This window comes from Maniola jurtina, chromosome 18, assembly GCF_905333055.1.
Source record: "Maniola jurtina chromosome 18, ilManJurt1.1, whole genome shotgun sequence".
Taxonomy (NCBI): Eukaryota; Metazoa; Arthropoda; class Insecta; order Lepidoptera; family Nymphalidae; genus Maniola; species Maniola jurtina.
This window is the reverse complement of record NC_060046.1, coordinates 12,312,341-12,339,411: the sequence shown is the minus strand read 5'-3', so window position 1 is coordinate 12,339,411 and position 27,071 is coordinate 12,312,341. Positions and strand designations below refer to the sequence as shown.

Sequence of the window (27,071 nt, the reverse complement as noted above, 5' to 3'; positions counted from 1 at the left end):
TGTATTAATAAAACGTAAGTGAACAGTTTTGGTAATTCAACAACTTCTGTTGGAGGTATCAGTTTTTCCAGTCTGATTGTAGACAGATATAATTGAGGAACCAGCTCAAAAAGCTTGGTTTACCTTTAAAAAAGAACAACCTGCCCTATCAATATTATAAATGCAAAAGTATTTTGGTTTGTCCTCCAATCATGCCTCAATGGATCGATGTGATTTTTTGCAAGTATAAAGTTGAAGACCTGGAGTGTGACAAGGGCTATTATAAGTAAAGGTTGTTACGGCTATACTCACATATTTAGTCAATGTAAGCCCAACTAATTTGAAACCCATCTGGGGTAAACTTAAATAGATGCCAATGAAGTTGTTAGCACCTAGTATGATCAAGCACCATTTCTCACTGCCTTTTGGATCAATTGTGTATAATATGTAAGATTTATTCCATAATTGTATTTATTTTTATATTAAAGCGTTTTATTCTGTATTAATGTATTTATCTGTTCTATATCCCAAGAATCCATAAATTGAAAGATATACTTACATGAAAAAAAAAATTGAAATCAGTTAATATTTTATAGGCTTGTGTTTTTTAAATTTACTATTTCTCTTTATTTGCTACGCTTTGCTCACTTACTTACAATTCTGTTAGAGCCTAGAAAATTACATCGATCTAACTCCACCAGGATTTGAACCTGGGACAATTTAAGAAAGATGAGACAACTCATGTATGCTGTGACTGCCCGTAAGTGGAGTTGCATAAGAGCCCTAGAATTTAAGGAACAACATGTATTTAATCTAAATGTGTAACTCTGTGGGCGGTACATAAATAAATAAATAAATAAACTCATCGCTGCACAGGAGGGTATTTTTTAAACAGAAAAATAAAACAACCATTTTAAGACTAAGATTTATTTGAGCTAAATACTTATTTTGCACTTACGTATCTATTTACAGTTTAAATAATTTAAAAAATACCATGTATATATTATCTTCACACCATTCATTCATGACCAAAATCAATGCATATTTCATTAAAAGACTTATGTTAAGTAAGGTACATTATGGTTTTGTAAATCTGACCGCACATTGACTACTATAGCATAAGCGATAGTCGCTTGAGCAACTTATCAAGCTCAAGCGAACTATCACGGAACACATGCTCTCGCGATTTTTAGCTGACGTTTGAGTGAGTGGCTGCACAAGCTACTGATGATTGATTTCCTTCGAAAAGTCATCTAAGCTACAAGATATATGATATATTCCACATGAAACTTTGTAGAGTTCGTATGCATTTTCAAAAAAATCATGTTCTACAAGCGACTAGTTGCTCCGGCGATAATAACAAATGTGCGGACAGCTTAACTCAATTTGGGCGTACGGCAGTTAACCACACCAAGTTCTCTGAGTAAAAAATATTTAGACTTGTTTCTAAATAAGTATGAAAAAAATAAATGTCCACAAGCTTAATAAGTTAATACAGTTATGTATGAGATAATAATACATATTTAATTGATTGGAAACAAATGTAATTATCACATACAATTCTAATGAAAATCGATTGTTTGATATGTTCCTAATGTAGCCACATTTATGAAGTATGAAAACTGACATTTTGTTATTGTCAAAGCTACATTGATTATGATATGGCTATGACGTCATATTTAACTATTTATGTGTTTGTCATGCAGTTTAAAGTAACCATATAGAACTTTATTTCTCAAAATTTTAAGCATAAGACAGTATTGGGAACGATTATGGCGTGTTGACACAGTGAGACGCGATGATCATCCAATCTCTCCATAATCCATCGTCTCTAGTCAGCGCGTCAGAGCATCATGACAGACTTAGAGTGGCTTCACATAAACATATGAGCAACTTTTGCCGCGGGGTCGATTGAGGTAAAATGAGAGCGGCAATGTAACGATCGCTATCAACTCTGATTGGCTGACACTCTCTCAATGCCCTGTGGCTGCAAGTATACCATAAATTCATCCAATTACAATAATTGAGATTGTAACGATGATTGATGCAGATTTTCCGAAATCGACCAGTGCGTCATGACTCATGACAAACTGCAATACAGTAATATGCTTGCGGCTTCAAAGATCTGGAGAGTATAATGCAAAGCTTGTATTGATTTGATTAATTAGAGTTAACCAAATTTAACTACATATAACGAATTGTTAAAGCAATTTTTGACGAAATTGTAAAATAATACGGAACTGTTAATAACTAGTTCTATTCCCAATATTGTTGCAATAATTATGTCTTACTACATAAATTATGAAATTTCTACATGATCTGTATTACATTTCATTTTATCTAATACATTATTTATGAAAATAGTGTGAGAATGAAGTGAGGCGGAGAGTTGTGTTTTATACTATAGATCTACATTGCTCTATACTAAAACCCTAATAGCCGATGATATGAAAAGTTAGCGGCCAAAGCACTAGGGAGGGTCCCATTATATATTTACATTTTGTTATACACATGAAATTGTTAGTTTATAAAATAACCAAAAAAAATAGGTCACTTTCAATTTTTTACTAAAGCGCTCGCTTTTGTGTGATTCCATTTTTAACTACTTTTACTTTTAGTAGACAATTCATATGATTAAATGGCATAAAAGTACATTTGTTAAAATATGTACATTATATTTTAGCATAATACATTATGCTAAAATATAATGGGAATACCGACCCGAGCACCATCGTTATGAAATAGTCGCTAAAAGATATGATAAAGAATGCAATTTAAAGCTACAATTTCAAAGTGCCTATCTACATGATACATAAAGAAGTAAAATTGTTGCCAGAACGCATTACAGTTTTCTGTCACTGGTGGTTCTAGCTATTGTTAACAAAAATTCAGTGCTAGTGTATCGCATATATTACTTTCTTTAAATCATAAATTTTCTGAGGAAAATCTACCCGCGGTTGACTGTAGTGCGTACTGACTCCTATATTATAATAATATTTCCATTTAATTTGGTATACATTATTTAAATATCTAATTACTACTTATTAATATCACTGACATACATTTTATTTTACTTATTATGACGAACGCAAAAGAAAAATAATTACTTTAGAGGGAAAATGGAATAACTATTTGAATGGCTGTGTAAGGCACACAGATTTTATACTCATATTAGTATATAATATTTTTCATTCCAAATTCAATATAGAAATGACGACACAAATCTGCTGGGACCAAACAGATCGCGGCTAACTTGTTATTATTTTATCAAAATAATACAGAACCCTACTGAGTGCACGGCAGTGTAATAGCCAAGTTCTGTACGTCATTACCATTATCAATTTTACATATTTTATGGTCCACATTCAACGCGCGCGGCGGTTTGCAATTTTTCTGCTTTCGCCATACTTTACAGTTTTACACCATCAACCATTTTAAGGAATGAGCTTTAGTTTCAGACTTATTAAAACAAAGGGGTACATTCTAACTTCATGTTGCAAAATAGTTGTCTATTCATGATTTTTTATTACTTTTCACTCTTGATATTCGTAGACATAAATGATTATGGTTGTTATGTCACCTTTATTTTCATTTTAAAATATTTCATCATTAAAATGGAAAATGTATATTTAAATCAGTATTTTCTAATGTTTTAATCACATAATTTAAATAAGGTATCTTAATTAGTTAGCTTTATTAATGCTAACCGTACAAATGCCTTAGGAAAGCTGAAAAGTGGACCCAAACTACGCGCTTCGCACCGGTCGTTCTTCGGATATTTTCTAACCTAAAAAAATCTAATAATTTAGTCAAATCGACTAATGCGCTGTTTCACCTTTCGTTACGCTATCTGTACTATCTGTTAATTTTTCTACCGGACACGACATATAAACTTTTAAATCAATCAGAGAAAAAAACACCATACTAATCGTTTACACAAAATTGGTCCGAAGGATTTTTGTTAGTAATTATAATATTTATTATCGGTGCAAAAAATACCACATTATTAAATCTAATCATTAATTGTTAAAAATATTAAATTAAATACAGCCATGTGACAGTCCTTTTTATTCTATCTAGTGCATTTCTTTTTAACTATAAGATATTTTTTATTCTAATATTTCCTTATTATAAAACTTTTAGATACTTAATAAATACTTAAGTATTTTTATAAATTAAACAATATACCTGTCTATTTATAAATAATTACTTTGTGGAAAATAATAATCATTTATTCTTCAATAATATTTTTAGACTGGGTACATAATTGGCTAATCGTCTAAATAGTAACCATAGCAGCCATATATCGTCTAAAAAAGAAGCTTGAGCGTCTCAATTGACGACTCAGTTGCTACGAATTTGTCGCCCTAACTGCTGAAAAGAATCGATCGCTTCGGCGATAGTAACCGAATGTGTACACAGCCTCAATCAATAGAATGGAAAGTAAAAAATTAAATCTTTGTCAATACTTCTACACTTGACGTGACTCTTAAGTCAAGGTTAATCCCTATTTATAGTTAATCTACTTATGTAGGCAGCTATTTTAACGGTCTAGTAAGTTTAGATAGCAAGAATTAGAATAAAAATGTTGTTGCGTGACAATCCTAAACGATATTATAGTCAACCCAGCTTTGCTGTAACTCCTATTATAGGCCTGGCACCAAATTCCTTACAGCTAGTGCTGTAATCGCCATTACTTTTGTTGGTCTTAGCAAACGTTTATCTAATATCTTCTTTTATTGGTTAGCGGTCGGTAAACGCATATGTTGTGTAACACAGGCTGAAATCCACAGAACGTACTTCGACTTTGCAGGACAGATTTATGTATCTAAATCTGAGCACATTACGCTCTATATCTCAGCCTAAGTTCCTTATCTTGCCCAAAATGAAGGCACTTAGTGCCTGTTTATTGACCATACTTTTGGTTTTTGGCAATTAGTTTACACGCTATTGGTTAAAAATCAGTGCTGTAGCAATCAAGAATACAGCCAATCATAACAATTGCGACTTTGCAACTTCGCTGCTAGGCATATTAAACTAAGCCCTTTCAAATCAAACTTTTATAAAATACGACTAGATTTTAAAGCTTTAAACTATAAAGAGCTAATATAAAAAAAAAACTAGACAATAAATGTGGATAAAGTATGAATATAAACTAGAAGACAAGTACCTATACGTGAAAAAGAGAGAGAGGTAAATTGGTGTTTATTTTGGCATTTGAGTAATTAGAGAAAATCGATAGCGATAGTTCCTATTTTACATCCAGATAAGTGCACGGTAGTATTATAACACACTAGTTCTTATCAAACGAGTTTTGAACCCAATACAGTTGTAAATGAAAAGCCAATCTTCACAGATGGTGTTGCTATTTTATATCCGTTTCCTAGAAACTGGGCTGGCACTCTACCGTATACCTAGCCCAATCTAATAAACGTAGTAGGTAGGTACAAATCAAATTCTTCCCCAGACGTTTGGGCTTTGAAACAGGTAAGACGTAAGAGATGTCGAAGAAACCCGTTACTGTTACCCGTTTGTTACGCTTTATAATTTTGTATTTATTGTAACCAAGCGCACGCACGGTAATATACCAGTTACCACCAAGTTCTTCTACAAACGTTGCTATTATGAAAATTACAGATTGCCCAAAATGTATCCCTATGTCATACCCATTTAAGTACACGGCAGTGTTCCGAACAAGTTCTCGAATCATTCTTGCAATGGCTTTATATGGCCGTTATTTTCTATACGAATTTAAGCGCACGGCAGTGTGCCACCAAGTTCCTCTACAAACGTAGCTATAAAGTAGAAGTCAGATTTCACAGAAGATGTCACTATTTATACCCATTTCCCATTGAAGCGCACGCTAGAGTGCCGACCAAGTTCCTCTCAAACCATTCTTGCGACGGCGACAGCTATCAAAGAGATGCCGGCCTTCAGTCGTATGGAGGGTTTGACTTGCGTGGCTGAGGAGTTGCCGGCCAGGATCAGGGCTCGGAGGCGCTGTCTCTCGCGGTACCTGGTGTCTTCGCCTGGGGGGTCGAGGCATTCGAATTCGCAGCAACGCTCGCCCACCCGGAAATTTTTGCAGAACTGTAAACAAAATATTAATGTTGTGATTTTGATATTAATAGGTATAGGTAGCATTCTTGTTGGTATGTTGGTAACTGTCTACGGCGAACAGCTGGCTTAGCAAAGTGTCACGGGGCTGCCTTGCTTAGTACGGACCCTGCTCATGGCTAAAACTATCATCGTTTAAAACTTTAAAAAAACCGGTCAAGTGCGTGTCGGACTCGCAAACGAAGGGTTCCGTACCATAAATTGTATAAGATATTTTAATTTGCAACACTGCAAATCACTTATACTATAAGATTTACCTACCTGCCTAATTTCATGATTCTAAGTCAACGGGAATTACCCTAGGTATAGATTTTCATGACAGACACGAACAGACGGACAAAGACAAACAGACAACAAAATGATCCTATGAGGGTTCCGTTTTTCCTTTTAAGGTACGGAACCATAAAATTCCTGATTCACTCACTGTCTGACTCATCAACGCCCAGCTCAAACCCTTGGCCCAAAAAAAAAAAACAGAAATAGGGCACAGTTCATTTATAATGTAAACGCATCTTCATAGAACATCTTATCCGCAACTCCGCTCTTCGCTTAGCATTAGTGGAAACTCACATAGTTTCATAGCTTAGCATAGCACATCTCTGTTGGAAAAGGAGCCTAATCCTCGTATACGCGTAACATATGAAATTTACATTATTATCATTTGAATTTAGCAGAACTGTTAGCGGATGTGTCACTGCAAATCACGTCGTTATCCAGATCCGATGGGCCGTAGAAAGGCAAATATTGTACGTGAGACTCATGTTAATATGTTATTGCTGTTATGTAACGCAATAGTTATGTTAATGTATGCGGCATGTCAAGCCGGATGACCTAGAAACTGAAATTTTGCATATTTTTCTTTTGTAACGTAAAAATAAATAAGATTTTTTGCTTATTTCCCACGGGAAAAGATGAACGCTACCATCGCGTTTATAGCGACTACCGACACAGTTGCTTCCATATTATAATCTAGATGTCGCTAGCTGGGTTTCAATCGTGTTAGAAAAGTTTTTATTCACGAAAATAATATGGAAAATTACAATTATGTTTGTTGTTGTGTAACAATTTAACTGTGTATTACAATTTAATTAATTTAAAATGACAGAACATCCAAGGACGAAGCACAACTCACATAAGGGGGGTCGCAGTAGATGGCCTTGCACCACATGGGCTCTGCGTGGTAGCACACACAGATGGAGCAGACGCCGGGTCCTGGCACGTAGAGCAGCCCGTGCGGCACAGACTTGCCTTCCCAGTCTATACAGTCTTCTTCTACACCCGCTGGAAAGAGACAGAACATCCCATATTAATACCATAATGAACTGTCACTATGGTCGCACTTTGGATGCCAGTATAGCCAATATTGGCGCCCGGAATGGGACCAAGCTCATGCTTTAAGGCCCTTTCACAATACTTGCGATACGATCGCGTCGCATCGTAAAATTCTACGACAACGTACAACGCATCGTAGGAAAAACGTTAGGTATAGCACGACTGGAAATAAATAAATTGAATTGAATTGAACTGGGTAGGTTAGGTAAACGTTAGGTATAGGTAGTTTTTAGGGTTCGTACCTCAAAAGGAAGAACGGAACCCTTATAAGATCACTTCGTTGTCTGTCTGTCTGTCCGTCGTGTCTGTCAAGAAACCTATAGGGTACTTCCCGTTAACCTAGAATCATAAAATTTGGCAGGTCAGTACAAGTAAAGGAAAAAATCCGAAATCTTAAAAAAAAATTAAAATGTGTTCAAGAACAAATATTAATTAGTAGGTATTTTCAATTTTCAAAGTAAGATAAAGAGGCGTATCATAGGGCTTTACCTGTACATTTTAAACAGATTTTTATTTATTTTTATGAATAATTAATAGTTTATGATTTATCTTGCAAAATGTCTAAAAAATACCCGAATATGGAACCCTCGGTGCGCGGTTTTCTTGTTCCAAGCTGGCAGTCGTGAGCTGTGTCGGTGTGGATGCGACTTTAGAACAAGGATATTCAGTTACAACAAGATTTACGACAGGGGAATCTTAATAAAATCTGGGTTGTCGTAAAGCGGACGCGGACCACACATCAAGCGGGATCTCAGCGCTCCGGGTCCCGCGAGACGGACGCCAAATCCCTACTTATCTTGAAACCCGAGTTTACGGGCTTGTATAACTCGCGGAACATATTTCAACTTCGTATCTCGCGTTTGGATGGAGGTTTTACCTAATAATATGTGCGTGGATTTAGGTTTTTCGAAATCCCGTAGGAACTCTTTGGTTTGTCGGGATGAAAAGTAGCCTATGTGCTAATCCAGGATATTATCTATCTCCATTCCGAATTTCAGCCAAATCCGTCCAGTAGTTTTTGCGTGAAGGAGTAACAAACATACACACACACACACACACACACACACACACACACACACACACACACACACAAACACATACAAACTTTCGCCTTTATAATGTGTGATATTAGTGTGATATGATTACTTGACAAAATAAAAAGGTTTTTTTAAGGGCCTCATTATTTTCCATCATTAAAAAATAGGTAAGAAAATGTGTCGTGTTCAGGGTACGACCCTTTTCAAATAGGTTAAAGGTTTCAATAGATCGACAGTTGTTGGGCACAAACAAAAACTTGATTTTTAAAAAGCAATAAGTAAGCTAGTTGCGTGAAATGTGAAAATTCCACCGATGCCCGAAGGTGCCGGCTTCGATGCCGGGCAAGAGTTTTGAATTTTACGATTCTGGTCTGGTGGGAGACTTCGGCCGTGGCTAGTTACCACCCTACTGGCAAAGCTGTGCCGTCAAGCGATTTAGTGATCCGGTACGTTACTGTGAAGAAATCAAAAAGGTATGGGCTTAATAAAAACTGCCATACTTCCAGGTTACGCCGCTTCCATCTTAGACTGCATCATCAGTTACAACCAGCTGTGTGTCATTGCAGTCAAGGTCTAATTTGTATCTATAAAAAATATCAAAAGAAAAATAAAACCGACTTCAATAACCAGAAACATTAAAAAGTAAGATATAATTTTTGTTTCTACACGTGTAATGTAGGTACCTATGTATGAAGTCGAGCGACCATACTAAAAGAAACTACTTAGAAATCTATCGCTAGCAATTTACTCTTATCCATTGAGAAGTTTTGTTCTCCAGCTCCGAAAATATTCATCAGATCTTCACCAAATTTACATGGGGCCACCTGTAAAGTATACCCTTTCAAACAACAAAAAAATCCAAATCGATCCAGGCGTCTTTATAGTCATCGGGGAACACACTTACATAAAAAATAAAAAAAGATGTCGATGAATTGAGAACCTCCTCCATTTTTGAAGTCGGTTAAAAATACAAAACAATAATTTTGCTGCTAACGAGCTTGCCTATCATAATATTATGGGCCTACAGCTAAAAGCTCCGTCTCAAATCCATCAACGAAAATTTTCCGTACCACTTCAGTAACTTTAAAAACTGGTGCATTAAAAAAGCGTCGCACACAGCCTAAAAGCAAAAGCCCTAGACCAGACGGCTTCATTACCGCGCCCGGGTGGCACACGAAAAAAAAAAATTGGGCAAACACAAAAGGCGCACACACACACACACACATGCGACACGCGTCTCGAGTATCCTGTCTCGAGGACATGCGACGCGTCACACCTGTGTATAGTCTGTACATCAACTATAGTGTGGTAGTTTAGCACATGATTACGATAGTGCAGAGGGTGAACTTTATAACTGGCAAAATCTATTACATATAATAAAATTGTAGAAAAGTGGTGTCTGTACAATGGAAATATATAAAAAAAAAGTAGCAGGGGTTGTTATTATAGCAGGGGTTGTTATTATAACAACCCCTGCTACTTTTTTTTTTCGATGCCGAACCCGAATTTGTAATTAATTTTTTTTTTGTCTGTTTGTCTGTGTGTTTGTGCACGCTAATATCAGAAACGGCTTATTCGATTTAGATACGGTTTTCACTAATATATTGTAGTAAGCTTCACTTAACATTTAGTGTTTATTTCATGTCAATCGGTTCATAAATAAAAAAGTTATGTCAATTTAAAGAATCACGGCGAACATTTTTAACGTACAGAGTACGTACTACACGCCTCGCGCCTGAGCGTCCGTGGCTATATAAAGCGCGCTGATTCCACGCGAACGAAGTCGCGGGCACAGCTAGTAAATAAATAAAAATATTTTACTAGCTAATGCTCGCGACTTCGCGTGGATATAGGTTTCTTTTCAAATTTAATAGAAACTCTTTGATTTTCCGGGATAAAAAGTTGTCTATGTCAGTTTCAGGGATGCAAGCTACCTGTGTACCAAACATATAGATCGGTTAAACGGATGGGACTTTAAGAATCCCGTGGGAACTCTTTTATTTTCCGGGGTAAAAAATAGCCCGATGTCCTTCTCCGGGATGTAAACTAACTCTGCACCGAATATCATCAAAATCGGTCAAACTGTTGGGCCGTGTACTGTTGTTGTGTAAGGTTTAACTGTAAAGGAAAATATGTAAGTATTCCTAAGAGTTCTCCATAACGTTCTTAAACATGTGTAAAGTGTCTGCTAATCCATAATTTGCTAGCCCAGTGTGATGGACACTGGCCTAAACACTTCATATTCTGTGAGAAGACCCGCGGGCCCGTGATAGGTGATGATAATGATGAAAGTGTCATGAACATTTAAAATTCTACTAATTTAATTTTTTTTTTCCGTAGTAACTCGCTCCAACCTAACTACTCTCTTTTAGCATTTAAAGAGTGAGTATGACAAACATCCTACGAAATAAAAAACCAATGATAATATTTCAGATATGAGTAAACTTATAGCTTTAATTTGTATGGTAACAGTTTATTTAAATGTTTTAGTAAACATAAGTAACAAGAAAAAATGCACACAAAAAGGTCAGTTGTTCAGTTATCACTCTAAGCAGTCGATTATCCTTTATCCCTATATCTGTCTCTTTCTGTCCCGTATTAATTATAATTTTGTCTCTTTCCGTCGTTTTCATGAATCGCGACTGCACTTGAAGCTGAACCGGGAGAGCTTTTGAGTTTTTCGTCAATGACTAAATGGAGACGAAAGGGTTTTTGATGCGTAGAAAGTTATTAGAAAACTAGCTGACGCCCGCGACTTCGTCCGCGTGGATTTAGGTTATTAGAAATCCCGTGGAAACTCTTTGATTTTCCGGGATAAAATGTAGCCTATGTGCTAATCCAGGATATTATCTATCTCCATTCCGAATTTCAGCCAAATCCGTCCAGTGGTTTTTGCGTGAAGGAGTAACAAACATACACACACACACACACACACACACACACACACACACACACATACACACACACACACACACAAACTTTCGCCTTTATAATATTAGTGTGATAGAAACCTTTCTAGTAAATACATACGTACCGTGTTGCCAATCCGCACTTGGCCAGCGTGGTAGACCACACACGTCTTTGAGAACATTATGAAGAACTCTCAGGTGCATGCAGGTTTCCACATTTTCCTTCACCGTTAAAACAATTGATATTTTAATTGCTTAAAACGTGCATAGCTCCGAAACCTTGGAGGTGCATACCCGGGATTAAATCCCGGACTCCCCGAACAATTAACCAGTAGGTTATCACCGCTAACTATTGTCTAATTACGTTATTAAATATTAGCTGTTCCACCCGGCTCCATCCGGGTGGATATACCTCCCTTACATAATATTTATACTTAAGTTACTTCTGGAAAAGTATAGCTTTCTAATGTAGAATAAGGTAATTATTAAAATTAGATTAGTAGTTTTAGAGTTTATCAATTACAAATAAATAAATCTTTCCTGTTTATAATATCAGTAAGTAAGCACACTTGGCATCTTTTCTCAAAAGGATAAGTAGATAATAGAGCTAAAACGGAAGACCACCCACGCTTCTCTTGAACGAGTTATAGGATTACATTACATAGCCGAAAAGTTCCTAAAATAAGTAGATATGCTGGTTCTCTGAAGACTGACTTATGTGAAAAAATTGACCTAACGGATGTTACATGAAAAAAAGTGGGGGTTTCCAAATTTTTTTTTTGCTACTGTATCGAGTGGGGTGTCAAATGAAAGAGGAAAAATAATTTTACTAATATTTCAGTTTTTAGACGATCGCTGTCGGGTTTCAGTTTTCAACTTTATCTTGGACGTGAGGAAAATCCGTCACGGATACCACCGACTACGGGGGAGCACAATGGTTATGTCAGACAATTGAGCTAGGACTGCTAGGAGTGACTGGATGGGTGATGAAACCTCATCACCAGCCACTCTATTAGCTATTATCACCCTATTACCGGTGCCAATTAGGTTATTTATTATAGCCTATTAGCTACACGAATCTTCATATTTTTTTGAGACTCCACAATAGCACCGGCTCCTAAAAGTATTATTGTAGAACTACATTAACTCTTGTAGGTACGCATAATATATTCGGTGATGTTTTTTTTCTAGTGTTTGTGATTAGGTATAGTTGAAGGAAGTTGGTATGTATTTTATTTTTGAATTTATTTAAATACAAGAAACTGCACTGTTTGACTAACGGACTCTCATTCTGAGATTCTCTTACTCTGAATTCTGACCTTTGCTCAGTGGACGATGTGTTGATGATGATGATCGATAGTTTGAATCGCAGTATTATATTTGTATCGATCGCAAATTGGCAACCATCGCGAAACCCTACATTATGAGCATTTCCCTGTGTAATTTTGTAAGGCTGAGTGCACACCGGGAATCCGTATAAGGGCTTAAGGCGTAATGCTCACCGTCTGGTCTGTTCTTTGAAGAAATTCGGTTGAAATTTTACACTCTGTTAGTTTACTTTCTTTTATTCGCGAAGCCATTTAAATGACGAAAAAGATATTAATTTCAAAATAAAAACCTGTAGGTAGGAATGTGTATCCAACCTGTAATTGCACTGAGATCATTACCATTTGAACATTTACCATGAGAGTTGTGACCTTTTCGACTCATTTGTGAAATAGGTATATAATGTAAGAGTTTTTGTTGTGAGGCTGCTTGCTTAAAAGTTCTCCACAATGATCTCAAAGATTGTGAAGTGTGGCTAGTTAATTTTTTTTTATTTCATTTTATGATTCCCTGTATTTCAATATATTATTTTTGTTAATTCATAGTAATCTCAAGTGAAAAATATATGAATTTTTACGCCGATGCGATATTATGGCTAATTTGCTGAACAATGTTTCTTAGATTTAACACCGTATGTACTAACACAAATTATGCTAATAAAGAATTGTATTGCATTGTATAGCTATCCGTCCTTGGTCAGCGTGGTAAATAAACTATGGCCTAAAAGCTTCTTGGAGGAAACCTGTTCTCAGTAGTGGGCTGGTAATGGGTAGAGATGACCAAGAGTTTTCCTTGGTTTCCTTGTGGCCATATTTTATGATTACGCAAGCTAAGTTCCTACAACATTTTAATAAGAAAAGTGAAAACAATTATCTGAAACAGTTATACCTAGTAGAATAGAGTAACCACGGTTATAATAATAATACTAAGGTATATCAAAGAGTAAGTTTCGTTTAATCATGGACTTGTGTGTAGGTTTTCATTACTTTCTATCCTTTAATTTCTACAAACATTTTTGAAAAGTACCCTTTTCCATTAAATCCTTGAATGTTCCATTTCAGTTTTCCAGAGCGGATAATAGCAAAAAGTAAATACCATGTTATTCAGAGTATTCAGAGTGGATAATATCATTAATATCGGTCAAGTGTGAATCGGACTCGTACACGAAGCGTTCCGTACCATTGTACAAGAAATTATAACACTTCAAATCACACTAATATTATAAAGGCGAAAGTTTGTGTGTATGTGTGTATGCGTGTGTGTGTGTGTGTGTGTGTGTATGTTTGTTACTCCTTCACGCAAAAACTACTGGACGGATTGGGCTGAGAATGGAAATAGATTATACCCTGGATTAGCATATAGGCTACTTTTTATGCCGGAAAATCAAAGTGTTCCTACGGGATTTCGAAAAACCTAAATCCAAGCGGGCGAAGTCGCGGGCATCGGCTAGTTTTTCATAAATATAAATAGAAAATAAAAATACACATTTTGTGAAAATTTTAACTCTCTGCCTATTACGGTTTCTGAGATATAGCTCGCTGACAGACGGACGGACGGAGGGAGAGACAGCGGAGGCTTATTAATAGAGTCCCGTTTGCACCCTTTGGGTACGGACTACGGTACCCTAAAAAGCAAATACATATTATAGTACAGGAGCTGCTCAACTCAATAGCCAAGCCAGCACGGCGAGCTATTAACTTTTTATAAAGTTCAAACGGCGCATTGAATAAATCACAAGCTCTTCGCTTTATTCCTCTTGTTCCATTGGAATTCAAGAGGAACGTTTCTATTACAAATAGCGGGAAACCACATTCGTATAAAAATATTATGTGAGCTTTTTTATTTTTTATTTTCTATAGAGACGGCGCCATGCGAATTCATACTATCTACCCATAGACGATCTCTATTGCCGCATTGAAATCTTTTAATAGGTAGGTACTTATCCAGTATAATAAATTCGTAATTCTGACGGTATTGTGTTTATTTATAACTAAGTATTCTAGGTGATGAGGGGTCTCTCCGTCACTCGCTCCATACAAACGTAGTTCCAATTTCATTTGAATATTAACAGGGCTCTCTCCGTCACTCGCTTCATACAATCGTAGTTCCAATTTCATTTGAATATTAAGCAACCAAAGTCCATGAAATTTTGCAGACATGTTCTAGAAACTAATATCTGTGTCTGTGGTTTTAAAATTTAAATTTTTTTTAAAACCGCGTACTAATATCTATGCCTGTGGTTTTCCAGATTTCCGTTAAAATATTCGGTTTGAAAGTAACGCGGTCTTAAAAATTCACATACAAATTTTTGAGCCCCTGTAATTTTAAAACTACATATTTTTAGAAAAATCTAAAACACCACAGGCACAGATATTAGTTTCTAGAATATGTCTGCAAAATTTCATGGACTTTGGTTGCTTAATATTCAAATGAAATTGGAACTACGATTGTATGGAATAAGTGACGGAGAGAGCCCTGTTAATCAACAAAAATTACACCTTTGCATCACCAGCCATATTATTATGAGCTAGTTATTATGAATTGCGAAAGTGCGTTGGTTCAACGTGCAACAGGGCAACGGATCGACGTGATTTTTTGCATGGATGATAAGTTGAAAACCTGAAGAGAGACAAAATCAGAGTTCCCAGGGATTTTAAACATGAATCCACGCGGACAACGTCGCGGGAATTACCTAGCTAGTTTATAATATTGCGTATTCTGTCAATTGATTGAAATAAATGAATAATTAAATCTATTGAGTATCATTTGTCATCTCACCCCTAAATACCCTTACCTATCATAGGCTGAGTTTGTTATGGGCTCTTCTCAGACTTCGGCGCGTAAGAACCCTCGTAGCTTTAGTTAATTAATTATCACCACTATATCGTACAAAATTAACAATTTCGACCATCAAAAGGAGTACAATTGTACCCACTTTGGATAAATGATTTTGACTTTTTGACAATTATAATCTTGCCTAGGTCCTATATTTTGTCTCACACTAAAATAAATCAGCCAAATGCGTCAACTCTATTGGCACACGTAAACATCTCCAACTGAGCTTCCCGCATCTAAATTAGCACTGAATTTGCGAGCCAAAGTTTTGTAATTAACTGTGTTGATGACATGAATTTATACTTTGGACGTCGGTCAACCATGCCACTGTTATTGCCTAACTTTGATATAAGTATAACAGGGCTCTCTCCGTCACTTACTCCATACAATCGTAGTCCCAATTTCATTTGAATATTAAGCAACCAAAGTCCATTAAAATTGCAGACATATTCTAGAATCTAGAAACTAATATCTGTGCCTGTGGTGTTTTAGATTTTTCTAAAAATATGTAGTTTTAAAATAACAGGGGCTCAAAGATTTGTATGTGAAATTTTAAGAACGCGTAACTTTGAAAGCGAATATTTTAACGGAAATCTGGAAAACCACAGGCATAGATATTAGTTCTCAGGACGTTTCTACAAAATTCCATTGAGTATGATTGGTTAGTATTCAAATGAGAGACGAACTACGTTTGTATGGAGCGAGTGACGGAGAGACCCCTCATAATATTAATAAAATTATTACAAAACATGTTTTTCATTTGTCATGCTTGTAGAATTCTTCTTTATGCCGATTTTATAACTCAGATCATACATGACAAACGTAAAAACGGTCCTTCGAGTTCATATTTTGGAGAACTCTCAGGCATGCAGGTTTCCTCACGATGTTTCCGCAATTATGATTTCTTACAGCGAACATCCAACACCGAAAAGTTAGAAGTGCATGCCCGGAATCGAACCTGGGACATCCCGAATAGAAGGCCAATGTTTTGGAATACCGCTGAATGAAAATTGACTCGATTAATTGTGCCAGAAACGATTAATTTCTGCGTTTTTTTATATGATGTCTTGTGATATTACCTGAAATAAAAATCATTTATTTATTTACAAGATGATGCCCGCGACTCCGTCCGCTTGGATTTAGGTTTTTCGAAATCCCGTGGGAACTCCTTGATTTTCCGGGATAAAAAGTAGCCTATGTACTAATCCAGGATATTATCTATCTCCATTCCCAGCCAAATCCATCCAGTAGTTTTTGTTGCGTGAAGGAGTAACAAACATACACACACACAGACACAAGAATGGTCTTAGAATACATAATTGGTATGGTAAGTATAACGGTATGCATAATTTGATCGTATTATATCAGATAATAAGCCGAGTATTATTTCCAGCTGTTCGTTCTCAGGCTGTAGATCTCACCCACTTCCAGACCTTACCAAAATATCTCAAGGCTGTCTCTGGGCTATAAGTCGGCACTTTATGTATTTCTTAGGGTCATAGCAGACACGATGATTTTGCGACTGCGTCACGTTTTCATAACTTCTGCGTTCGATTGCTGCATTGAAAACGCGCGTTTTAGCAATAATAATTGTTTCATAAATAGCGTTTCAACGACATTCCGCGTTCGATTGCTGTATTGAAGTAAAAAAACCGGCCAAGTGCGAGTCAGACTCGCGCACTGAGGGTTCCGTACTCGGGTATTTTTTCCAACATTTTGCACGACAAATCAAAAACTATTATACATAAAAATGAATAAAAATCTGTTTTAGAATGTGCAGGTAAAGCCCTTTCATATGATATCCCATTTGGCATAGTTATCTTACTTTGAAAATTGAAACTCATTTTTTTTTTAATGATATAACCACAAATTCGCGGTTTTCAGATTTATTCCTGTACTTGTGCTGTACCTAAGACCTATTTACCGGCCAAACAGGATACTAGATCAACGAGAAGTACCCTTTAGGTTTTCTTGACAGACACGACGGACGGACGGATAGACAGACAGACAACTAAGTGATATTATAAGAGTTCCGTTTTCTTTTGAGGTACGGAACCCTAATAAAATCGACTTGATTACTGCGACTGGAGAGTGTAGGTAAATATGTGTGTGCAATGGAGCTTGCGAAAACGACTAAATCGCCCATGGCTGATACTTTCAAACGGCTGAACCGATTTTCTTGGATTACAGCTAAGAACACTCTCGATCAAGCCACCTTTCAAACAAAAAAAAACTAAATCAAAATCGGTTTATTAGTTTAGGAGCTACGATGCCACAGACAGATACACAAATACACAGATACACACGTCAAACTTATAACACCCCTCTTTTTGGGTCGGGGGTTAAAAAGCATCATCTGCTATGGCCCTGAACTGTTGACTTTTCTTGTCGACAAATCTTGCCTAGGACAAGCACAATACTTTTTAACAAAGCCTATTATAGCCATGACAAAGTTTTAACATTCGCCTTTCTTCATCTAAGCGTAAAACTTATACTAGAGGTACAACAATAGGTACAATAGCCTATCATTGTTCACAATTTCCAGCTTTTTCTTTACAAGCATTAAAATTCAAATTAAGAATGAATAAAATTTAAAATTAGCTATGTAAACAGTGATTTTTAACCACGGACTCAAAAAGAGAGGTGTTATAAGTTTGACGTGTGTATCTGTCTGTCATCGTAGCTCTTAAACTAATGAACCGATTTTAATTTAGTTTTTTTTTTTGTTTGAAAGGTGACTTGATTGAGTTGAGAGTGTTCTTAGCTATAATCCAAGAAAGTCGGTTCAGCCGTTTGAAAGTTATCAGCTCTTTTCTAGTTACTGTAACCTTCACTTGTCAGGGGTGTTATAAATTTTTAATTTACACTTGTTGTAAAAGAAATCTAAATATCAACATTTCAAGATTCAAACTCCCAGTAGTTTAGGCTGTGTGTTAATAGATCAAATTATTGTCAGTCACCTTTTTCTTTTATATTCTATTTAGATAAAACAAAAAGATAGACAATAACAATTAATTGTTCTAGGGTGCAAAGGCACCCATTATCACTAAGCGATGCTATTAAATACCCGAGTTATAGGCATCATAGAATAACGGTTTAAAAAGTTGAAATATCGTAAAAAAGAGGATAGGATAAAAACGGCCTGTCATGATTTTATACTCGAAATAGTGACTGGGCACTCTCTTTTTACGGCCCGAATTTTACAATGGAAAATTGGCAGTATTAAAATCGAAGGGTCGAAAGTGAAAACTCGGCTAAAATGATTTAGGTTCCAGTTTTGTACAAAAGCTGCGTTTTTGCGAAAAGGAAAAACGGAACCCTTATAGGATCACTTTGTTGTCTGTCTGTCTGTCTCTCTGTCTATCTGTCTGTCTGTCTGTCTGTCCGTCGTGTCTGTCAAGAAACCTATAGGGTACTTCCCGTAGACCTAGAATTATGAAATTTGGCAGGTAGGTAGTTATTATAGCACAAGTACAGGAATAAATCTGAAAACCGCGAATTTGTGGTTACATCATGTAAAAAAAAATTAAAATGTGTTTTAATTTTCAAAGTAAGATAACTGTACCAAGTGGGGTATTATATGAAAGGGCTTTACTTGTAAATTCTAAAACAGATTTTTATTTATTTTTATGCATAACAGTTTTTGATTTATCGTGCAAAATGTTGAAAAAATACCCGAGTACGGAACCCTCAGTGCGCGAGTCTGGCTCGCACTTGGCCGGTTTTTAGTGTTTTGTGGTTACTGCAGTCTTATTGTTTTTTTTTTTTCAAGAATATAGCCATGTTAAATGACTAATATCCCCCTTTCCTCTCCAACTAAGCGTCAGGCTTGTGCTAGGAGTAGGTACGGCAATAGTGCATCGGGCGGGCTTTGAACCGTCGACCTTTCGGTTTTCAGTCCACTCCTTTACCGGTTGAGCTATTGAGGCTCTATTGTTGTAGGTCCGTAATCTTTTGTTAAAAGTTTACGACCTTTCACGAGTTAAAAAACGCAAAAGAATGAAGTGGGCCGCCCACATAAGGGTTGTGTATTCTTTATTCTAAATAGGCTCGAGCTCTCTTGGATGGTCGTGTTTTTCTGCGGGTAATGACTACCACCGCTGTTTTTACAAAGAGTTACGCAATTAAAAAAATCGGTCAAGTGTGAGCCGGACCCGCACATGAGGAGTTCCGTACTATAGTACAAGAAATTACATTTTTTAATTATTTTAACATTAGGGCGGCCATTTTTTTTTAAATCACACTAATAATATTATAAAGGCGAAAGTATGTGTGTATGTTGAGTGTATGTTTGTTACTCCTTCACGCAAAAACCACTGCACGGATTTGGCTGAAATTCAGAATGGAGATAGATAATATCCTGGACTAGCACATAAGCTACTTTTTACCCCGGAAAACCAAAGAGTTCCCACGGGATTTTGAAAAACCTGAATCCACGCGGACGAAGCGTGGTTTCGCAGGACCTCGTAAGAACTCTTTGATGTTCCGGGCTAAAAAGTAGCCTATTTGTTAATCCAGGGTATAATCTATCTCTATCCCGAATTTCAGCCAAATCCGTTCAGTAGTTTTGGCGTGAAAGAGTAACAAACAAAAACACATAAACACACAAACTTTCGCCTTAATAACATTATTAGCGTGATTTCTTGTTATAACGGTAATAGATATACACATATATTTATACGGTTCACGAGATTCAACCCGCTGACAAGACTAGACGCCATAGTAAAGATCTCACTCCATTTTAAAAGCAGCCTCAGGCCGGGACTGACGAAGCACAACACGTAAACACCAACGAATTACTGTACTGAGGAATTTTCGGGCTGACTACCCTTCGAGCACCCTCGAGTGCCGGAAAAATAATTACGTTTCACGTCAACCCCCGGGCTCGTCACGGTCGGGCCTTAGTTGAGATATAATTAATGTAATGTTGACTATAATACTTCCATATCCATGTCACACATTAACTAGTTATATTATATGCTTGCTTGCTTCGCTCGTGCTAAAAATTTCTTAGTAGATACGCACATGCAAACTGTGAAATCCCTTCAGCGGTGTTCCCATTAGATAACAACATGGGGTTATTCAAGGGGCGGACTAACAAATTCCTGAAAAGCCGGCAACACATCGGCGCCGGCGGGTCCTCTGTGCTGCAATTGTGCATGGGCAGCGGTAATCACTTAACGTTAGGTGACCTACCTGCTCGTTTGCTCACTATTTTTATTTAAAAAAAGATAGAAATTATGTTTATTTAAAAAAAAAGATATGCATACGCCCAGAGGTGAATATTTATTATTTTAGTGAGTTCAATTTCTCCATAACTAGCTGATTTATTATTTTAGTGACTTCGTCCGCTTGGATTTAGGTTTTTATAAATCCCGTGAGAATTTTTTATTTTCGGGGATAAAATGTAGCCTATTTGACTCTCTAGGCCTTTAACTATACCTAATAATAGGTACCTACCATTGATTTAAGAGCCACCGCCACAGAATAATATAATCTGCGTAGTACCAATGCAAAAAATCACAGTTGCTCCGTTGCGACGTGATTGAAGGACAAACTAACAACGCAATAAATCAACAAATCAGTGAATAAACACACTTTCGCATTTATAATATGGGTAGTGATAACATTCGAGTCAACTAAATATCTACCATAAAACAAATTTCAAAGTAAATAAGCTTTAATCAATAAAGCCCTAGTCCATTACATGAACTCGCAATACAACGTGTGTATGAAAATCATCAAATATTTACTGTTTACCCCATCGCAAGCCTTCATCGGAATCCAAATCTTACATTGATAACATCGATGGCTCTGACTGCAAACATGATTCAACCTACATGCCATGCAATGCCCACGTAGGAAAATGTTAGTTAGACAATAGTGCATAGTGGCCTTTTCACAAAATGTCCTTTCTCATGATGTCCTTTTTGTAATTTCTCAAGATGTTATCACACTATCACACTAATAATATTATAAAGGCGAAAGTTTGTATGTGTGTGTGTGTGTGTGTGTGTGTGTGTGTGTGTGTGTGTGTGTGTGTGTGTGTGTGTGTGTGTGTGTGTGTGTGTGTGTGTGTGTGTGTGTGTGTGTGTGTGTATGTGTGTGTGTGTGTATGTTTGTTACTCCTTCACGCAAAAACTACTGGATGGATTGGGCTGAAATTTAGAATGGAGATAGATTACTATACCCTGGATTAGCACATAGGCTACTTTTTATCCCAGAAAATCAAAGAGTTCCCACGGGAATTTTAAAAAACCTAAATCCACGTGGACGAAGTCGCGGGCGTCAGTTAGTTTTCTCAATAAAATTCCTTTCTCATAATACTTTATGCTCAAATAGTCCTTTCCCACATCTCAAAAAAAAATGCCCCAAAATTTTTTACTGTGTGCCCCATCGCAAGCCTTCATTGCACTACAGGTAAACCCTTTCATATGATACCCCACTTGGTATAGTTATCTTACATTATAGGTATATATTTTACATTATCATAAAGTAGGTACCTATTGAAATATAGAGCTACCTAGGGAAGACCTATAAATTAAACAAAACTTTCCATATTAAACATTTACTGTGTGTCCCATCGCAAGCCTTCATCGGAATCCAAATCTTACATTAATACTATCGCATGATAGAAGCTCGATGGCTCTGACTGCAAACATGATTCAATATTAATTTCCACATACCTACATCATGCCCTGCAATGCCCACATTATAGGAAAAGGTTGGTTAGACGAAAATGCCGCAGTGGCCTTTTCACAAAATGTCCTTTTTTCAAATAGTCCTTTCCCATAAAGTTCTTTTAAAGTAGTTTCAATTAGTGTGTACAATAATAACATGGTATATAAAATATGTAACTATTAAATGTTGCGTTTGAGAATGTAGGTACGTACGTACGTACGTTGTCATTCGTACGGTGATTCAATAGTTTTGAAAGAGCGATATGAGTGAAAACCGAACTCCCGAAGATCTAAAGCGCCGGTCAAATCACGTCGCTTACGCGTTTCTCCTAAAAAAATCTGTGAAAGTAGAAACGTTTAGCTCAGGCTTCTAGTACTTAGATAATGTATAAAATTGAACGTAGGAAAAGTTTCGTCAAATGAAAAAGTTTTTCATTCAATACCGCGTACAAAATGGGCAATAAATAGAATCTACGAACGAGGGAGAGACCCGTTTTAGAGGGTGTTCTGGATATTTTCCAATCTTGATACGGTCAATTCTTTTAAATGTGTCATTTTAACTTGCAAGGTCAAGGGGTGTTCCAGTTTTAGTTCCAGTAACATAAGTAGAAATGGATAGGCTTTTTCTGTGTTATTGGCGTGTTTCATTTGCGTTGGCCGTTTTAACTAAGCGAGAAAAGTCGGTTGTCCTCTTCCATAGACAAATAATAATTTACCAAAGTGTTCTGATTGATGAATAATGAAGTCCGTGTTATATTGTACCTACCTACTGAGAAGGAATCGAACCTGCTACTAATCGGGATGTCAGATGATGGCAGACAATGACCTAAACCCTTCTCATTTTGATAGGAGACCTGTTCTTAGTAGTGGGCCGACGATGGGGTGATTATGATGATGAATAGAGAAGAAATAAAAATAGCTGATAACGTTCAAACGGCTGAACCGGTTTCTTGGATTAAGTATAGCTAAGAACACTCTCGATAAAGCCACTTTCAAAAAAAAACTAAATTAAAATCGGTTTATTAGTTAAGGAGCTACGATGCCACAGACAAATACACAGAAACACAGGTACACACGTCAAACTTATAACACCCCTCTTTTTGGGTCGGGGGTTAAAAAAGCTATGTCAATCAACCCACTGCGGTCTGCGGTGCAGCGGCGCGGCGCCCAGGAGTCCTGTCTCCACTCTCCACTGACCTCCATGCATAATACATATCCCGGAGACCCTCGCCAGTTGGAACGGCGTCAACACGTTCGGAACTGCAGGCGTCTTACATTTTTAACCTGTCTATCTTGTATACTACCTAATATTATAAGTGCGAAAGTGTACCTATCTGTCTGTCTGCTAGCTTTTCCGACAGTTTAACCGATTTTGATGTAATTTGGCAGGGACAGAGTTAGTTTACATCCCGGGGACGGACATAGGCAACTTTTTGTCCCGGGAAGAGTCCCCACGAGTTTTTAAAAAAAATTGGTTGTCTGTAAAGTCGGTTTACTGACGATAGCTGAACGTGAAAACAAAGGCCGATCGTGCTTCTTTGTCGCTCGTTCCGCGCTCTCGCTTGCACTTCAAGCCTTACATGGAACGCCTCAGAGCGAGGTAACGCCGCATGAGTCATGTTTTTTCGTGCGTGCAGCCGGCTCTATCGAATTATAAGACGTTGTCACGTCAAAAACCTGAATTCACCCGGAAGAAGTGTATCTAGGTAAAAAATATTCATAGTTTGTGTGGCATTCATTAAAAGTAAAAAGCTTCCCTTCAGAAACTTGGCAACAAACAATAGGGCGCATAATAAAAAAAACTTGACACGGAAACGCCAGGAAAAGCCAAATTAAAAAGTTTCAAATCGAAATTCAAAGTATTTAAACCATTTAAACTGTCACTTGTCATTAAAAACTTTGAAAACTCGAATACTGAAATGCATTTTATTCGAAATTCGAGCGAACTCTATCACTCTTGTCTATGCCATAATATTTATTAGAAAGGTTTTAATTTAGAAATGGAATGCCCACAATTCTACCAGTTAAAAATTATATGCATTTTTTTGTTAAATTCTTGTTTGGGGCTGAATGCGGTGAGTAGATACTTATTTACGTTTATAAAATGAAATTTTAATGTAGAGCGTTGATAATTTTCAGTAAAGAAATAAAACGTCCGAATGAATATGTAATAACAAGTGTATATAATTATAAATATTAACTTTTAAAGAGATCCAATATTCATAAGTATAATGAACGTTTCTGAAATACCTACCGTATAAGTACGGTATGTAGAGCACAGAATTCTTAATAGAACCTTTCTCCGAAATAGAGCAATTCTTAATGAACTAGGTAATCACAAGAAACGTTTCTTTAAAACAAATTAAATTTTCAGTCATAAAAATCAATTCTTAGCAACTAGGTCGCACAAAATTGTCGAAAATGGGGCAGATGACTGATAAAAACCATAGGTAGGTACTTACTGCGATGCATATACCTGCTATAACTACATTATACATATGTATAATAGTAAGTAGGTATTACAGGCTATACTACAAACGCAGAAAACACAGAAAGATACCTAGTTTACATTAAATCACAGGAACAACGTTTTGAATTTATTTAAAAAAAGTCAAAAATATCAATTTCTTATTTTCTTTGCCGCTGGTAGCACGAAAATATTTATGGACTTGACATTGAACAATCATGAAATAAACTAGCTAAATTAAATTGAGCTTTGACAAAAGCAACTTATAGTTTGGATTTTAAAAATGACAGGAAATATGATCGTGTTTTATATGTAGTTAGAAAGAAAAACAAAGATAATGTTTTCAGAAATCGATTCGGACAGACTTTATTGGACAGTACAAAACAAAGCTTATTTATTATGTAAGTAGGTATATGTTCGCGTCACAGCTCAAGTTTAGTTTTTTATGCTAAAAATAAACAATCTACCTAGCTTAACGAAGCCCAGGCTTTGTTCCGTGAAAGTAGGAAAACATACCCAAATCTAATATTGTATTTAGAAAGTTTTTAAATGAAAAGTTCATTTATGAAATCGAATTGTGTCCAATTGTTATCCAAATGGAATGCTGAAATGCACGAATTCGAATGTAAACTTCACTAGGCATTTTTTTGAACTTTTAAAATGTTGGTAATATTAATAAATAATAATTTTAAAGTGGAATCGAAATTCGATATGTAATAAACGTCACATAACATTAACCATAATTTTATTCGTAACAAGTGTAAATTAAAAATTTATAACACCCCCGACAAGTGAAGGTTACAGTAACTAGAAAAGAGCTGATAACTTTCATACAGCTGAATTGATTTTCTTGAATTATAGCTATAAACACTCTCGATCAAACCACCTTTCAAACAAAAAAAACTAAATTAAAATCGGTTCATTACTTTAGGAGCTACGATGCCACAGACAGATTTTTTTTTATTCACTATAGGCAAGCGCTTGACCACAATCACACCTGATGTAAAGTGATGATGTGGTCTAAGATGTGACGCGTTTACCTAGAAGGTGCCTATTCACTCTTGTTTTAAAGATACACAGATACACAGATACACACGTCAAACTTATAACACCCCTCTTTTTGGGTCGGGGGTTAAAAAACGGAATGCTAAAATGCGCAAAATTCGAATGTAAACGACACTACTCATTTCGAACTTCGAAACTGTAATCAACAAAGGATTATTTTTAAAAAGGGGAATGCACAAAGTTCGCCAGTAATCGTCATTTTATAATGCGGTATTATAGGTACACTGTTGCAAACGAAAAATCAACACAAAATTCGAAAACATAACATTTCATTTGAAGCTATAATAACAAAGTAATTTTTAAAAGTGGCATAATAATCGTCACATAAAGATATAATACAGTATACCAATTGTTTAAAATGAAATAGGTGGTAAAACAACACAAACGTAATACATATTAATTTCAAAATTTGAAGCTGCAATAACAAACTATGATTTCATAGAAGTAAAATAAATTATGGATGAAGTTTGATAACACAGAATGTTAATAACAAGTCACTTATCATATTGTTATTTATCTTTGAACAATTCGCTGTAAGTATTTGATGGAACTTTTTCGAAATTTAAAAAAGGAACGCTCGTACTCACCGGCTCGTGCGGCGAGTAGCGCGACGAGCGCGAGGCAAGCGAGGCAGCGAGGCATTCGTAACATTGCTCGCGCGGCCGCGGCGCTGGGCGGACTGAGGACCGAGCCGCGCCTCCCCGCGTCCCCGACTGCGGCACTGCGCTTCTGTGCCTCGCACGTGAGCAAAGGGGTGATTTCCACAGCTGACGACATTTGTGAACTCATAGTCAAGATAGGGGCTTCTTTAGGGGACCATTCAGACGTCATATTGTGGCTCATTCAACCTTTCTTACAATCCAGGTTGAATATAGCACATGTATAGTTTCCGACAGGTCTACATGGCATTTCGATTGCCATGTCCACCTGTCGCGAACTATAGTCTGAATGGTTCCCTAAAAAAGCCCCTATCTTAACTATGAATTCCAGTGTTAGTGACTTAACAGCTTCGCAACTGTATTCTCTACAACTACGCTTGTAACTACTCAATGTATTTTGTACTATAAAGACGCGAAGAAAAGGTATGAAAATGTAGACCAGACAACAAGGGTCCCTATGGACAACGACACAGTGAATAATAATCTGTATTGCTCATAACGACAGGGCAAGTGGTAAACCGCGCTCTTATCGCTTCAATTTGTACTCGATTGGTTCCTCAATTGTAAGTCGTCTATACCTCAAAGCTCAAAATCACTGTGACCTTTGCATATGATTTTAACGAAAAAAGTAAAAAAAAATGGTTTTGAATTGTAATGGTAATCAA

At 36.5% G+C, this 27,071-nt stretch overlaps 1 protein-coding gene across 1 annotated transcript; it reads right to left on the bottom strand.

Annotated features, from left to right (window-relative positions):
- Nucleotides 1-890: 890 nt before the first annotated feature.
- LOC123874645 lies at nucleotides 891-26,578 on the bottom strand. The gene is made up of 4 exons (XM_045920136.1): nucleotides 26,335-26,578; nucleotides 7,229-7,377; nucleotides 5,136-6,069; nucleotides 891-5,099 (listed from the first exon to the last, which is right to left on the bottom strand). Exons 1-3 carry the CDS (start codon nucleotides 26,576-26,578, stop codon nucleotides 5,866-5,868), a joined length of 597 nt encoding a protein of 198 aa, XP_045776092.1. The 3' UTR covers nucleotides 891-5,099; nucleotides 5,136-5,865.
- Nucleotides 26,579-27,071: the final 493 nt, after the last annotated feature.